Source organism: Oncorhynchus gorbuscha, linkage group LG17 (genome assembly GCF_021184085.1).
Source record: "Oncorhynchus gorbuscha isolate QuinsamMale2020 ecotype Even-year linkage group LG17, OgorEven_v1.0, whole genome shotgun sequence".
In the NCBI taxonomy this organism is placed as follows: domain Eukaryota; kingdom Metazoa; phylum Chordata; class Actinopteri; order Salmoniformes; family Salmonidae; genus Oncorhynchus; species Oncorhynchus gorbuscha.
Window position 1 is genome coordinate 28,524,461 of NC_060189.1, and position 16,912 is coordinate 28,541,372.

At 40.9% G+C, this 16,912-nt stretch overlaps 2 protein-coding genes across 2 annotated transcripts in view; both read right to left on the reverse strand.

The window, feature by feature from the left end:
- The window catches only part of LOC124001880 (leucine-rich repeat and immunoglobulin-like domain-containing nogo receptor-interacting protein 2), a 45,234-nt gene extending 43,573 nt beyond the window's left edge, over positions 1-1,661 (reverse strand). Inside the window, exon 1 of the mRNA XM_046309011.1 lies at positions 1,123-1,661. The gene's annotated coding sequence lies outside the window, so the exon portion shown is untranslated. The remainder of the gene's footprint in view (positions 1-1,122) is intronic.
- A 3,811-nt stretch (positions 1,662-5,472) lies between these two features.
- Positions 5,473-12,302, reverse strand: LOC124001497 (eukaryotic translation initiation factor 4E-like). Its single transcript, XM_046308315.1, has 7 exons — positions 12,184-12,302; positions 11,300-11,406; positions 8,090-8,185; positions 7,848-7,911; positions 7,546-7,659; positions 7,243-7,382; positions 5,473-7,014 (listed from the first exon to the last, which is right to left on the reverse strand). The coding sequence occupies exons 1-7, from the start codon at positions 12,199-12,201 to the stop codon at positions 6,900-6,902; spliced, it is 654 nt and encodes a 217-aa protein (XP_046164271.1). The 5' UTR covers positions 12,202-12,302; the 3' UTR covers positions 5,473-6,899.
- Positions 12,303-16,912: the final 4,610 nt, after the last annotated feature.

The window sequence follows — 16,912 nt, forward strand, 5'->3', positions numbered from 1 at the left end:
ACTGGAAACTGGGCTCCTCTTCCCTCCATTAGCAGCTCCAACAGACAGACAGACAGAATAGACAGACAGTAGGTCCAGCCTGGAGACCTCTTCAGTAGCATAGCTCATGTATAATTCAGAAGGATTTGCTCATGTTTAAGGTCAGGGGAGATGTGTGTATTAAGTTATGGGTTTCGTGAGCACTCATCTGCATGATGGGCTACGGCCACACAATATCTCACCTTATCTGCACGCTTTCAAAAGTGCACTCATCCACATAGAAGAAATTCATAAGCAAACCTCACCTCATCAGGACAGCTCAGTGGGTAACCGACTCCCTCATCTATAAGTCGCATCCATACATTTCACCTCTTCCGCAATTTTCATTAATTGCATATGTTTCATCCATGTTTCTCAAGAAAGCAGTTCATATCATCCACATACTTCATTCATTCATCCCATCCCATCCAGTTCATCTCAACCTCAATGTACTTTTCATACACACACACCTCATCCACCTCCATAGACCTCATCCATGTCGTCAACCTCTTCCAAAGACTTCATCAATTTATTCCGTCCATACAGTACTCCTCATCCATTAATTTCCTCCTCAATCTTATCCCCACTATTACTCACTTATACACTGATCTATAATGTGATTATAACAGTTACATATCCACAAAACTCACCTCATCAACAGAGCTATCCGTTCTGTCAACCTCAACCACACTTTCATCCAGACTCCCCAAATCCACTGATAATCTCACACACAGCATCCACCTAATTTATATAAGTACCTCATCCACTCATTTCACTTTACCCAGACATTTCCCACTCGCCCCTATATCACTTATCCACATAACCCATGCACAACAGAATAGGACTACGCCTTTTCAGGAGGGTTTTCAACAAGAAAATTATGAAATCTCCTACCCTCACTCTCTCCCTCTGAAAGAGTGCCTATGCGCAATAGAAAACAGACTTTGGAGAAAGGATCATTTCTGTCAAATCTTCCCTGTATTAGAAATGTCAGATTTGAAACATGAGTACAGTTGGTAAGAATTCTCCCCTCTGGAAAAAAAGACAATTCCTTAATAATATTGCATATTCTCAGTGACAGGTATATTTTGAGGTGATTCTTACCTTTAAGTGCTGCTCCTCATTACAAAATCCATACTCCAGATTAGCTCACTGAGGGTCACGCAGCCAAGCTGACACACGCACACAGACTTACTCTAACACGCACACACAGCTTCCGAGTGCCCGCTCAATCCGCTTTGTGTCAGCCCCTTCTACTCTGCCCTTCATGGGAACAATATACTTTCATCTCACTATCTATTTGATTACTGTGCATTTCCTCCCCACGGTCACACTCCTAATTTCTCCCACTATTCTAATGAGCCATCTCGAAAGCCCTGTGAAAACACTGGAACAGGCAGGCGACTGAGGGAGGGATGAGCTGAGATGAGAAAGAGAGAACGGGAAAGAGAGAAATAAAGAAAGGCTCTTCATTGGTGTGAGCTCCTTTGTCGAGGCGCGGCAGCGGTTCAGTTATCCCCCTTGCTCTTCTGATCCTCCCCCCTCTTCACTGTACTCTTGCTCATCACCTGTGATCAGCCCTAGCCCTACCTCAGCGCTCTGAATGGGTGAAGAAAAACCTACAGGGAGGGCTTTTACTCCTCCCCTCTCTATTTCATAGCCTCTCTCTCTCTCCCTCTAAGCTTCTCTCTGACACATCTGCTCAAAAAGGTTTTTTATACCTCTCCCTGGCTTTCTCTTTCACCCCTCTCCATCTCGCTCTCTTTAATTCAATTTCTCTCTTTCCTTCCTATTTTCGGACACATCCTCCTCTAACTATATCTCTGGAGACTGGTATGTGCACTGTACAAAGAGGAGTCATGATTGCTGTGGTAATAGAGGGAGTAGGTGAAATAGGGGTGGAAAGGCTGTGCTATTGATTCTGCTTGCTTCATTAGCATGTACCTGTGGGGTTAGCATCTCTAAGGGTTAGCTACCCTACTGTAGCTAGCCCTCTGCTTCTCCCCGCAGTGACAGACTGCCTTTGCTGCCTCCCTCTGAGCCAGCTGACACAGAGGACTGAAGAGGGAGACTAAAATAGATGCAGCATCCCACTGCTCTAGACTTAAGGAAATGGCAGAACTATGACATGACATCCATGCTGCTTTGTGTAGGAAGCATAACACATCAATGTTACTCCATAATGTGCAGTGGGAAACATCTAAGCTGTTCCATAATTCAGGCACAAGCATTTCTATAATTAGTGTACAACCTCTATTGTTTTCAATAATTAAATGTAAATACCATCTAGTATTTTCAAGTAAACAACATATTCTGATTTGCAATTCTATACAAAATGGCATAACATATCAATTCAGGTCTACATTTAGCAGTTCAACAAATGTACCATTTCAGGAAATAACATCCATGCTACAACATAATAAGCAGTATAATTAAATCCAGTCGTAATGGAATCCAGAGCATAAATCATCCATTAGATTACTGAACAGTACCCTGGTGTTGCCATATCAATGGGGGTCGTCCAACCAACTGAGCAGTTCTAATAATGCCCACAGTAAACTAGTGCTGCACTAGTAATGAATCTAATAAACCTAAATGGTGAGCCCTATTCCCTATGGTCCCCATTAGGATTGCAGATGTTAGTTATTTTTCCCACACTTCTCTTTTGGCTCATGCACCCTCTAACCAGAGCCATACATCTGCATCTACCTTTTTAATAGAGTACACTTCACCACTGGTGTGCTTTGCCAAAGAGCTCTATTTTCATGTCATCTGATCATAGTACTGGTTCCAATTCAAGTGCCAATGCCGTTGATCAAACTCCAAACGATGCAAAGGTCAGATGACGTGAAAATAAAGCTATTTTGCCATGCACACCAGTATTGGATTTGGTGTTGAAAAACAGAAGCATATGCAGAAAAGTACCTCACACCTACAATAAAATTTTCCACAAATTCAACATTTTGCAATGGCCATCTCAGTCTTCCGACTTGAACCACTTTGAAAACCTGTGGCTTGAATTGAATAATAATATAATATAATAATATATGCCATTTAGCAGACGCTTTTATCCAAAGCGACTTACAGTCATGTGTGCATACATTCTACGAATTGAAGAGGGGGGTCCATAAACGCAGATGAAGGTAGTCAAGATTCTGGAAAGATTCTGTATGGAGGAATGGTCTAAGATCCCTCCCAACATGTTCTCCAATCTCATAAAACATTTTAGAAAAAGGCTCAGTGTTGTTATCCTCGCAAGGGGAGGGTGCTGGAGTATTGAAAGTGGTGGCAATCATTTCGACCCCTATCTTTTTTCATTTTTTAAATGTATTACTTGTTAAACAAAATGTCTTTCTCTGAGCAATTGTATTAGTATAAAATAATTTCACAATAATTTAAAAAATAAATAAATAAAGCTCAGTATTTGTATTATTTATTTTATACAGTCTCTTTTGCTCTTCTTTATCAAGGCTGCCAGTAAATAAGGACCTGATTGTAATTCTATACCAAACGCATTTAACTAAATCCTTCGCACCTTGGAACACAACCTTACAAAGTCCTTAACTGGTTCTCTGATTATCCTTTTCATTCCCATAATCCCATACAACAAATTCTCCCATTGATCCTGACGGGAGTGAAATGAAAGCCCCGACCAGACCCTCTGGAAATTGATCACCTGTCATCCTCTCCACTATAGCCTACAATACAAGGACAGAAAGGAATAGATACGTAAACTCTTTAAACAGGACTTTGTCTCCTGTGTGTATGCTAACATCTGCAGTCCGGAGAGCCAATGCCATAGCACTATGATTTATTAAATGTTTATGTACTGCTTTGGAATGCTGTATATGAGTAATAAATGAATTATTATCCTGGTGATCCCTTGAAATTAAATGTTTTGCAAATGATAGTCTTATACTCAGCTGGCGCCTCCCTGGATTTTGTGTTAAATGCTCTACAACAAAGCTTTCTTAGTGTCTAACAAGTTCTCTGCCCTTAACCTTCTTCTGAACACCTCTAAAACAAATGTCATGTGGTTTGGTAAGAAGAATGCCCCTCTCCCCACAGATGTGATGACTACCTCTGAGGGTTTAGAGCTTGATGTAGTCATCTCATACAAGTACTTGGGAGTATGGCTAGACGGTTCACTGTCCTTCTCTCAGCACATATAAAAGCTACAGGCTAAAGTTAAATCCAGACTTGTTTTCCCCTATTGTAATCGCTCCTCTTTCACCCAGCTACCAAACTAACCCTGATTCAGATGCCCATCCTACCCATGCTAGATTATGGAGACGTAATTTTTAGATCAGCAGGTAAAGGTGCTCTCGAGCGGCTAGATGTTCTTTACCATTCGGCCATCAGATTTGCCACTAATGCTCCTTATAGGACACATCACTGCACTCTATACTCCTCTGTAAACTGGTCATCTCTGTATACCAGTCGCAAGACCTACTGTTTGATGCTTATTTATAAAACCCTCTTAGGTCACACTCCCCCCTATCTGAGATATTTACTGCAGCCCTCATCCTCCACATACATCACCTGTTCTGCCAGACACATTCTGTTAAAAGGTCCCCAAAGCACAAACATCCCTGGGTTGCTTGTCTTTTCAGTTCGCTGCAGCTAGCGACTGGAACGAGCTGCAAGAAACACTCAAACTGGACAGTTTTATCTCAATCTCCTCATTCAAAGACTCAATCATGGACACTCTTACTGACAGTTGTGGCTGCTTTGCGTGATGTATTGTTGTCTCTACCTTCTTGCCCTTTGTGCTGTTGACTGTGCCCAATAATGTTTGTACCATGTTGTGCTGCTGCCATGCTGCGTTGCTACCATGTTGTTGTCATGTTGTGTTGATGCTACGTTGTTGTCTTAGGTCTCTCTTGTCGTGATGTGTGTTTTGTCCTAATATTTTATTTTTAATCCCAGTCTCCATCCCCGCAGGAGGCCTTTTGGCAGGCCGTCGTTGTAAATAAGAATGTGTTCAAAATAAAGGTTAAATAAAACTTGAAAAATGAAGCACTCCTTACGTAGGTACCCCTGAAATAAAGTTTTACTGTTAAGGGTTTGCTTTTGTTGGACTTCTTTGTCTGATTCAATGTCTACATTTCAAAATAACACCTCTGGAAAAGACCCACTGTGCATGCAATTTTCTAAATTGTAGCCTTGCCCATATGATTAGCAACCTTGGCAGAAAGCCAAAAAGTCACCTGTTATCACTAGCTCAGGCATTCATTTATTAGATCTAGTTGTGTGCAGTGGATCTAATTGATGCTGGTCTGCAGAGAACTGACAATCAAGGTCCCATACTGATTGATCAAATAAGCACCTATACAAAGATTGGTTGTACATAGCACCCTCTAGATGGAAGTAAAGGAGATGAAACTTGGTGACTTCATTCAGATGAGTGAATTACTGACCTTAACAGTAAAGCAATTGGATAATACTTCAAACTGAAGTGCAAAGCTCAGTTTATTTACGAATTGGGAATAAAATACCCAAATGCATTTCATAATGTATGAATGTTGAACAGCAGTTATGAAAGTAACTGGAGGCACTTGTGTTTGGCCAAAAGAATGAAACATGCCTGGCATAATGGCAACTCATACTTTCATGAGCCGTGAAATGGTAAGTATTTGAGCGCTCTAATTTGGTGTCATGACATTGGTATTTCATGAAAGCCTACAACCCATGACACAACAGGTGATACTGCAGGTGTAGCTACTATAATATTGCTTTATACATTATTCAGCTCTACATTAAGTATCTAGGGGTGACAGGGGCAGACCAACTAGCTATGGCAATACAAGTGGCATAGAAAGTTAGATTGTTTTCTGGGGTTGAAATGGTATATTATTAGGCCCATATTATATAATTTAAAATGATCTGATGTCACAGGAAAACATTATTTAAAGACTAATTCGTGCTGTGTTTCCATTGCAGGCAGAAGCTCAAAACCAATCACTAAGTCAAATATCAAACCATTTCCAACAAGGAATGTACAAATTACAAGTTGCAAAAAGTATTCCATAATATAAAAACAGCTTCTACCGAATTGCAAAACCAAAGTTTTAATCATGTAGTTAACAAAGACTAATTGAGTCATGAAATTATCAAAAAGGCTTGATTACATGCGCTTGAGGTTCAAAGGAGAGGTTTTTTTTTTTTACAACCAAATCCCTATTTTTGATGTAAATGGCATGTTATAGAAGGGCCCATAAACTACACAAGGATGAAGAAGTGATTTGCTGGTTAGGGTAAGTTTCTCAAAAACAAGTGAAATCACAAAAAAGGATATTCTATAACATGTCATTTAGCATTAAAAAAATAAAAATTAAAAAACAAAATCACCTTTAAGGCCATAGCACAGAACAAGTTTAAAAAAAAAATGCTAAAAAGCAAATTGGTATAATAAATTAAAAAAGTGTAACATCATTAAGGATTACAGCAATTCCAATGCTGTATACAAGGGCACTGAGAAAAGTTTTATTTTTGCATTTCAAATGAATTCCCTGCCATTAAATAAATCAAAAAAATAATTTTCTTTATAAGAACACTCAGAACATCTTACATTTCCTACTATGAACAGTCTTCATTTGTATTTTGAGGTTGGCATGTTCACCTGCATGGCTATGACATGTGAATTAATAGCATTGGCAGGTGTGTGTGTGTGTGCGTGGGGGGGGGTTCCAGAGAAAGTAGTGTGTCCTGTTAATAAAGTTTTTCCTGTGTTCACAGGTCTAGGGCTGTTTCTGTCGAAGCTTTGGTATATAGTCATGAATTTTTCCCAGATTCCGTCACGCAGCCATTGCTATATTAAGTAAATATAACCTACCCACAATGAAAAGTAGACCAAACAAAACAAGGCACATGGTTCATTTTCAGACAACAAACTTGTTTTTGGTGGTGGAGCCGCTCTTTGTGGCAGTGTCAGAGTGGGACTGGTAGCCAATGGTCATCTTCATGGGGATTCCCAAGCGCTCCTTATAGACTCTCCTGTTGACACACACAGGGCAATGAGACGGGAGGTGGTAGCAAAAATAAATTTAAAAAATGTATTGATCTTAGTAATTTAACCAGAGGCAAAATAATTTTGAAATACTAAGACTATACACTCTTTAGTAAGTCAATACATTTTCCTGGGGAGTCTGTTTTATAAAGCAAGAGCAAAGTTGGAACGCTAACTACACTAAGAAACATTGACTTCAAATTGATCCAACTTACCCTATGTGTGTTACAGCTTCCCTGTTGTCGAAGTCTGCGGTCCAAATGGCGATTTTGTCTCCTTTAGTGCGTATATTGACTACTGCGCCACACACTTCGTCACTATAGTCATCGAAAGCCTCCCCAACGAGGCAGAGAAGCTGGACAGGTGATGTGCCCGGAAAAAATATGGAACCATACATTAACATTTCAGTGGCATCACAGAATTCCTTAATCCAGCTACACAGGTAGAAGCTTGAGGCTGTATTTCATTCCAAAAGTCCACGCACACACACACTGAGACATATACCCACACTAACTCACTGTTTCTAGCCAGAAGCGGTCCAGGTCTTGTCTCCTCTGCTGCTTGTTGAGCGTGATCAGCCAACGCCCTCCTTGCTTGTTTCGCTCATCCTCCCACATGGGCTCAATGCCATCCTGTCACACCAGAGGAGAGAGACAGCTTTACTTGGTTTAAAACCACAGGAGAAAATGCCATGGCTGAATAGTCCTGAACAATTTCCTTCCAGGCACACTTTAAAATTAGGCTTAGTTGCAAAGATACCATGAAGTTACATGGAATAAAATGGCTTCCTTGTTCACTTTTTGAAATGCCACAAACCTACCTTAAAGAGGGAGTAGTCGCATCCAGATATCAGATTGCTTGACAACTGAATATGATTATACAGACTGAAATGACAAGATAATTTTCTTAGTACAACACACACAATTGCAGTATATTGGAAAGGAACTGAAAGCGATCAAGATGATGAAAGAAGACATGTTGGTATAATCTCCAATTAACCTTTTCATACTCATTCAATCCATGTCATCAAAAAAAACTAACTTTAGTCTTATTGATACTTACGCCCAGAAATCTTCAACCGTGTCAAACTTCGAGATGAGGCGGAGGTTTGCCTGCCATGTTTTGGTCTTATCATTTTTGAAGAACCAGAGAGACCATCTGTTGGGGCAAAACAGAAATGGGATTTACATAAAGTAAACACTGACTAATTAAACGGCTGGTAAACAAACGTAATCAACAGCCCATAAGCCTCAAAGCAAATTAGGAAGTTATGGATGATGGGGGGGGGGATTGACACATGGTTCACTGCTTTGTGCCATATTCATTCAATGTCAAATCCTTAGGCAGCTCAATTGAGCTTGACTGCAGTTACAAAGTGAAATGCATAGTTGGTAATCACAGACAGGCCCAGCTTGTGTTATGAACACTTATTAGCTATAACAATAAAGTGAGTCGCACAATGTATATACAGTACCAGTCAAAACTGTGGACCCACCTACTCATTCATTGGTTTTTCTTTATTTTGACTATTTTCTACATTGTAGAATAAGAGTGAAGACATCAAAACTATGAAGTAACACATATGGAATCATGTAGTACCTAAAAAAGTGTTAAACAAATCCAAATATATTTTAGATTCTTCAAAGTAGCCCCCCTTTGCCTTGATGACAGATTTGCACACATTTTTGGCATTCTCTCAAGCAGCTTAACGAGGAATGCTTTTCCAACAGTCTTGGAGTTCCCACATATGAGGAGTATTTATTGCCTGCTTTTCCTTCACTCTGCAGTCCAACTCATCCCAAAACCATCTCAATTGGGTTGAGGTCGGTTGATTGTGGAGGCCAGGTCATCTGATGCAGCACTCCATCACTCTCCTTCTTGGTCAAATAGCCCTTACACAGCCTGGAGGTGTGTTGGGTCATTGTCCTGTTGAAAAACAAATGATTGTCCCACTAAGCGCAAACCAGATGGGATGCTGTATCGCTGCAGAATGTTGTGGGAGCCATGCTGGTTAAGTGTGCCTTGAATTCTGAATTCTAAATAAAATCACTGATTGTCACCAGCAAAGCACCCCCACACCTCTTCCTCCATCATCTGTTCACCTACTCTTCATCTCACAAAGCCACGGTGGTTGGAACCAAAAATCTCAAATTTGGACTCATCAGACCAAATGGCAGATTTCCACCTGTCTAATATCGATTGCGAGTGTTTCTTGATCGAAGCAAGTATCTTTGGTGTCTTTTAGTAGTGGTTTATTTGCAGCAATTCAACCATGAAGGCTTGATTCACAGAAGTCTCCTCTGAAAAGTTTTGTTGAGATGTGTCTGTTACTTGAACTCTGAAGCATTTATTTGACTGCATCTGAGGTGCAGTTAACTCCAATGAACTTATCCTCTGCAGCAGAGGTAACTCTGGGTCTTCCTTTCCTGTGGCGGTCCTCATGACAGCCAGTTTCATCATAGTGCTTGATGGTTTTTGTGATTGCTCTTGAAGAAACATTAAAAGTTCTTGAAATGTTCCACATTGGCTGACCTTCATGTCTTAGTCATGATGGACTGTGGTTTCTCTTTGCTTATTTGAGCTGTTCTTGTCATAATATGGACTTGGTCATTTACCAAATAGGGCTATCTTCTGTATACCACCCCTACCTTGTCACAATAACTGTTTGGCTCAAACGCATTGAGGAAAGAAATTCCACAAATTAACAAGGCACACGCGTTAATTGAAATGCATTCATAATATGGACTTGGTCATTCACCAAATAGGGCTATCTTCTGTATACCACCATGAATCTGGTTGAGAGAATACCAAGAGTGTGCAAAGCTGTCAACAAGGCAAAGCGTGGCTACTAGAGGTCAACCAATTAATCATAATGGCCAATTAATTAAGGCCAATTTCAAGTTTTCATAACAATTGGAAATTGGTATTTTTGGACACCGATTTGGCCATTTTTTAAAACTCCTTTATTTAACTAGGGAAGTCAGTTAAGAACACATTCTTATTTTAAATGACGGGCTAGGAACGGTGGGTTAACTGCCTCATTCAGGGGCAGAACAACAGATTTTCACATTGTCAGCTCGGGGGATGCAATCTTACAACCTTACAGTTAACTAGTCCAACGCTCTAGCCACCTGCCTCTCTCTCGTTGCACTCCACAAAAGTCTGCCTGTTACGCAAATGCAGTAAGCCAAGGTAAGTTGCTAGCTAGCATTAAACGTATCTTATAAAAATACAATCAATCATAATCACTAGTTAACTACACATGGTTGATGATATTACTAGTTTATCTAGCGTGTCCTGCGTTGCAGATAATCTGACTGAGCATACAAGCATACAATATCTGACTGAGCGGTGGTAGGCAGCAGCAGGCTCGTAAGCATTCATTCAAACAGCACTTTCGTGCGTTTTGCCAGCAGCTCTTCGTTGTGCGTTGAGTATTGCGCTGTTTATGACTTCAAGTTTATCAACTCCCGAGATGAGGCTGGTGTAACCGATGGGAAATGGTTAGCTAGTTAGCGTGGTGCGTGCTAATAGCGTTTCAAACGTCACTCGCTCTGAGACTTGGAGTGGTTGTTCCCCTTGCTTTGCATGGGTAACGCTGCTTCGAGGGTGGCTGTTGTCGTTGTGTTCCTGGTTTGAGCCCAGGGAGGAGTGAGGAGAGGGACGGAAACTATACTGTTACACTGGCAATACTAAAGTGCCTATAAGAACATCCAATAGTCAAAGGTTAATGAAATACAAATGGTATAGAGGGAAATAGTCCTATAATTCCTATAATAACTACAACCCCAAATTTCTTACCTCTGAATTATTGAAGACTCATGTTAAAAGGAACCACCAGCTTTCATATGTTCTCATGTTCTGAGCAAGGAACTTAAATGTCAGCTTTCTTACATGGCACATATTGCACTTTTACTTTCTTCTCCAACACTTTGTTTTTGCATTATTTAAACCAAATTGAACATGTTTCATTATTTATTTGAGGCTAAATTGATTTTATTTATGTACTATGTTAAGTTAAAATATGTGTTAATTCAGTATTGTTGTAATTGTCATTATTATAAATAAATAAAGATTTGCCGATTAATCGGCATCTGCTTTTTTGGTCCTCCAATAATCGGTATCTGCGTTGAAAAATCACAATCGGTCGACCTCTAGTGGCTACTTTGAAGAATCTCAAATATATTACAAAGTTTCACAGGTCAACTTTCCTGAACACAGAGTAGCAGCCTGTAATAGTCATCAAAGAGCAGTAAGCCTGGGTCAACTTACTTGTTCTGTAGGGGGTGTTTGATGTAGCTCTCAGGGCTCACGATCTCCTGACCAGTCTCTGCTTCTGCTCCTTCTTCAGCATGTTGGGGTGGATTTATATTTATTTCCTAGTGGAAAACAACTTGAAATTAGTAAGAAGTATGACCTTGCAGGACTGCCATGTCTTGGGACATTGGTAAGTTTGATTCTTTTCGTTTTTATATACAACGCTGGGTTGAACGTGAGTATAGGTAATGACATCGGACTTTAGTTTTTTGAAACATAATTTCCAGACACTATTTACATAGGCTAGATCGTCCAACAGTATTCCAAATCAATGAAATAAACAGTTTACTTTCATCTATGGTGTAAATACTGTTGTGCGTAAATGTATTACACCAGCCATAAAATGATTGGGCAAGTTGGTGAAATGTCTGGCAGCTAGCTAGCCTAAAGTGGAAGCAACAGACTATAGTCCAAGAAAGCCCAAGCTGACAACTAGCTAATCATACCATTTATAGTGAACATTTTTTCATTAAAACACATTTGTTTGACAAAATACATCATGTTGGAAATGTACTACTAACATATAGGTACGCGCAAATGCCCGACCGAGCGAATTTAACAGCTGTGACAACATTTACCGAACTTGTTGTTAGTTAGCTACAGTAGGCGATTCACATAGCTAGTGTACATTCCCCTCTCAGTTGTCTTTGCACTGCTTGGGTCGTGGCACAAAAAGTTTCTACAAGGGCAAGAATATCCGAAAATACAACCATGTAAATATGCATTAACTTCGAATTGATTAGATTCGAGCTATTAATATTACATTCTGGATAACAATGTATATTGGACAACGGATTCCAATAACGTTATAAAATATTTTCTTCGGTAAAGGTACTCACCGGTTCCGCGGTCGCCATCTTATGAGTCTCGGTGTAGAACGCTGAAATTCATTGGACCAGAGGAAGAGCGGAGAGGGATAACGGTCGTCACTAGTTACCACAGCCACAAAGTAATGAACCCCGCCTATTTCTTAAATGTATGTTCTTAAAAAGTGATTTTAAACCTAACCCTAACCACACTGATAACCGTGTGCCTAACCCTAACCTTAAACTAAGGCCAAAAATCATTTTTGATTGTCTACTATATAGTCTACTATATAGCTTTGTGGCTGTGGTAACTAGACATACCTAAATCTGTCTTCTCCAGCAGGTGGCATTTTTTTTGCTCACCAAGCGACGAGTTTTTTAATGGAAGTTGATGAGTGTCGAATTTGGTAAACACAATTTTAATGGTTTATTAGCTACTGTGGCTTATTTCATCAATAGAAGTTGAGTAATTATTAGGTTGTGACGAGTGTACTGATAAAAGTAGTACACGTGACACCCCAGCAACTGAGAAAAAAACACTTTATATCGGAGTTTTGCCTAGTTGACACTCGTTACCACAGCCACAAAGTCATAATCCAAGTGCATTTCTACAATTTAACTTCGTAAATGTGATTTTAAACCTAACCCTAATTTTACTTACAGTGCTAATTTTATGCCTAATCCCAGCCGTAAATATTTTTTTACGTTAAGAGACAGTATGACGTTGTGGCTGGGGTAACTAGTGGACAACTAGCCTGTTGTTCAAACGCATTTATCTGCCCTTCGCATTGGCTAGAATGGTCTCACCTAGTCTTGCCTCCCATTTTTTTAATACATTTATTAGAGCCAAAGATTATGGATATACTGACAAGATATACATATCTCAGTTTCTGCCCTAACAATGAGAATCGTTATTCCCAAAGCGGCAAGGCGAAATGTCTAGCTCCCGCCTATCCTTTCTTTGGATTGGTGGATACATCTCATTATTGTAATCTTCTTTTGAATATTCGATGAGATTGTTGCCCACTACCGCCTGCATTTAATGCAGAGATGCCATGCTATTAACCTCGTACCATGAATATGTATAGCCATCTCGAGACAACTCAAAGTTACATTTATTTCTGTAATTGTGAATTAAACAAGCAATACAATTTATTTTTTATTTTTATTTATTTAACCAGGTAGGCTAGTTGAGAACAAGTTCTCATTTACAACTGCGACCTGGCCAAGATAAAGCATAACAGTGTGAACAGACAACAACACAGAGTTACACATGGAGTAAACAATAAACAGGTCAATAACACAGTAGAAAAAAATAGTATATATACATTGTGTGCAAAGGGCATGAGGAGGTAGGCAAATAATTACAATTTTCCTGGAGTGATAAATGATCAGATGGTCATGTGCAGGTAGAAATACTGGTGTGCAAAAGAGCAGAAAAGTAAATAAATAAAAACAGTATGGGGATGAGGTAGGTAAATTGGGTGGGCTATTTACCGATGGACTATGTACAGCTGCAGCAATCGGTTAGCTGCTCAGATAGCAGATGTTTAAAGTTGGTGAGGGAGATAAAAGTCTCCAACTGCAGCGATTTTTGCAATTCGTTCTAGTCACAGGCAGCAGAGAACTGGAAGGAAAGGCGGCCAAATGAAGTGTTGGCTTTAGGGATGATCAGTGAGATACACTTGCTGGAGCGCGTGCTACGGGTGGGTGTTGCAATCATGACCAGTGAACTGAGATAAGGCGGAGCTTTACCTAGCAATGACTGGAAGATGACCTGGAGCCAGTGGGTCTGGCGACGAATATGTAGCGAGGGCCAGCCAACTAGAGCATACAGGTCGCAGTGGTGGGTGGTATAAGGTGCTTTAGTAACAAAACGGATGTCACTGTGATAAACTGCATCCAGTTTGCTGAGTAGAGTATTGGAAGCTATTTTGTAGATGACATCAACGAAAGTCGAGGATCGGTAGGATAGTCAGTTTTACTAGGGTAAGTTTGGCGGCGTGAGTGAAGGAGGCTTTCTTGCAGAAAGGAAAGCCGACACTAGATTTGATTTTAGATTGTAGATGTTTGATATGAGTCTGGAAGGAGAGTTTACATTCTAGCCAGACACCTAGGTACTTATAGATGTCCACATATTCTAGGTCAGAACCATCCAGGGTGGTGATGCTAGTCGGGCGTGCGGTTGCAGGCAGCGAACAGTTGAAAAGCATGCATTTGGTTTTACTAGCGTTTAAGAGCAGTTGGAGGCCACAGAAGGAGTGTTGTATGGCATTGAAGCTCGTTTGGAGGTTAGATAGCACAGTGTCCAAGGAAGGGCCAGAAGTATACATAATGGTGTCGTCTGCGTAGAGGTGGATCAGGGAATCGCCCGCAGCAAGAGCAACATCATTGATATATACAGAGAAAAGAGTCGGCCCGAGAATTGAACCCTGTGGCACCCCCATAGAGACTGCCAGAGGACCGGACAACATGCCCTCCGATTTGACACACTGAACTCTGTCTGCAAAGTAGTTGGTGAACCAGGCAAGGCAGTCATTAGAAAAACCGAGGCTACTGAGGCTACTTATCTGCCGATAAGAATATGGTGATTGACAGAGTCGAAAGCCTTGGCCAGGTCGATGAAGACGGCTGCACAGTACTGTCTTTTATCGATGGCGGTTATGATATCGTTTAGTACCTTGAGCGTGGCTGAGGTGCACCTGTGACCGGCTCGGAAACCAGATTGCACAGCGGAGAAGGTACGGTGGGATTCGAGATGGTGCAGGGCAGGATGGATATAGGTCTGTAACAGTTTGAATCCAGGGTGTCTCCCCCTTTTGAAGAGGGGGATGACTGCGGCAGCTTTCCAATCCTTGGGGATCTCAGACTATATGAAAGAGAGGTTGAACAGGCTGGTAATAGGGGTTGTGACAATGGCGGCGGATAGTTTCAGAAATAGAGGTTCCAGATTGACTAGCCCAGCTGATTTGTACGGGTCCAGGTTTTGCAGCTCTTTCAGAACATCTGCTAGCTGGATTTGGGTAAAGGAGAAGCTGGGGAGGCTTGTGCGAGTAGCTGGGGGGCTGTTGGCCGAGGTTGGAGTAGCCAGGAGGAAGGCATGGCCAGCCGTTGAGAAATGCTTATTGAAGTTTTCGATTATCATGGATTTATCGGCGGTGACCGTGTTACCTAGCCTCAGTGCAGTGGGCAGCTGAGAGGAGGTGCTCTTGTTCTCCATGGACTTTACAGTGTCCCAGAACGTTTTGGAGTTAGAGATACAGGATGCAAATTTCTGCTTGAAAGAGCTGGCCTTTGCTTTCCTGACTGACTGCGTGTATTGGTTCCTGATTTTCCTGAACAGTTGCATATCGCGGGGACTATTCGATGCTATTGCAGTCCGCCACAGGATGTTTTTGTGCTGGTCGAGGGCAGTCAGGTCTGGAGTGAACCAAGGGCTATATCTGTTCTTAGTTCTGCATTTTTTTGAACGGAGCATGTTTATCTAAGATGGTGAGGAAGTTACTTTTAAAGAATGATCAGGCATCCTCAACTGATGGGATAATCATCAAAGAAGATAATAAAAAATAGATAATAAGTATACTTTTATTGTGTAACTAATCAGAAATTACATGACTTGTGCTCACAGTCAATAATAGACAGCTTTATTGTACACACATAAATACACTTAATTTCAACCTACAAAATAACCAGCCAAGGTGGTCACTAGTGATGCACAGGTGCAGGTCAGGTGGGTTTAGGGTCAGTAAAGTTGAAGTTGGAGACTTATATCTCCCTCACTACCTTTAAGCAACAGCTATCTGAGCAGCTTACCGATCGCTGCAGCTGTACACAGCCCATCTGTAAATAGCCCACCCAACTTACTTACCTCATCCCTCAGCTTTTTTGCACACCAGTATTTCTACTTGCACATCATCATCTGCACCTCTATCACTCCAGTATTAATTTGCTGAATTGTAATTACTTCGCTAATATGGCCTATTTATTGCTTTACCTCCTTACTCCATTTGCACACACTGTATATAGATTTTTCTATTGTGTTATTGACCATACTTTTGTTTATCCCACGTGTAACTCTGTGTTGTTGTTTTTTGTCACACTGCTTGCTTTATCTTGGCCAGGTCGCAGTTGTCAATGAGAACTTGTTAAATAAAGGTGAAATAAATAAAAAAAATGTGTGGATGAAGAGCGTGTGGGTTTAGGGCGGGTTGAATAAACAGAAAACAATAGCCTGCCTTAAAACATCTAAAAATATCTAAATCTTGTGCAATTTACATTACCAGTCAAAAGTTTTAGAACAACCTAATCATTCAAGGGTTTTTCTTTATTTTTACTATATTGTAAATTTACTATGTTGTAAATAGTGAAGACATCAAAACTATGAAATAACACATATGGAATAAGTCGTGAAGAGGGCACGACAAGACCTATTCCCCCTTAGGAGACTGAAAAGAATTGGCATGGATCCTCAGATCCTTAGAAGGTTCTACAGCTGCAACATCGAGAGCATGGTTGCATCACTGCCTGGTACGGCAACGGGAGTGCGTACGGCCCAGTACCACACTGGGGCTAAACTGCCTGTCATCCAGGACCTCTACACCAGGCGGTTTCAGAGGAAGCCCCTAAAAATTGTCAAAGACCCCAGCCACCCCAGTCATAGACTGTTCTATCCGCTACCGCATGGCAAGCGGTACCGGAGCACCAAGTCTAGGACCAAAAGTCATCTCAACAGCTTTTACCCCCAAGCAATAAGACTCCTGAA

Excerpts from the sequence above, each read along its gene's own strand:
- LOC124001497 (XM_046308315.1), bottom strand. Across the intron at positions 7,383-7,545 it reads ACCGCTTCTGGCTAGAAACA|CTTCTCTGCCTCGTTGGGGA; the intron begins GTGAGTTAGTGT and ends TCACCTGTCCAG. Across the intron at positions 7,015-7,242 it reads GAAGCTGTAACACACATAGG|GAGAGTCTATAAGGAGCGCT; the intron begins GTAAGTTGGATC and ends GTGTGTCAACAG.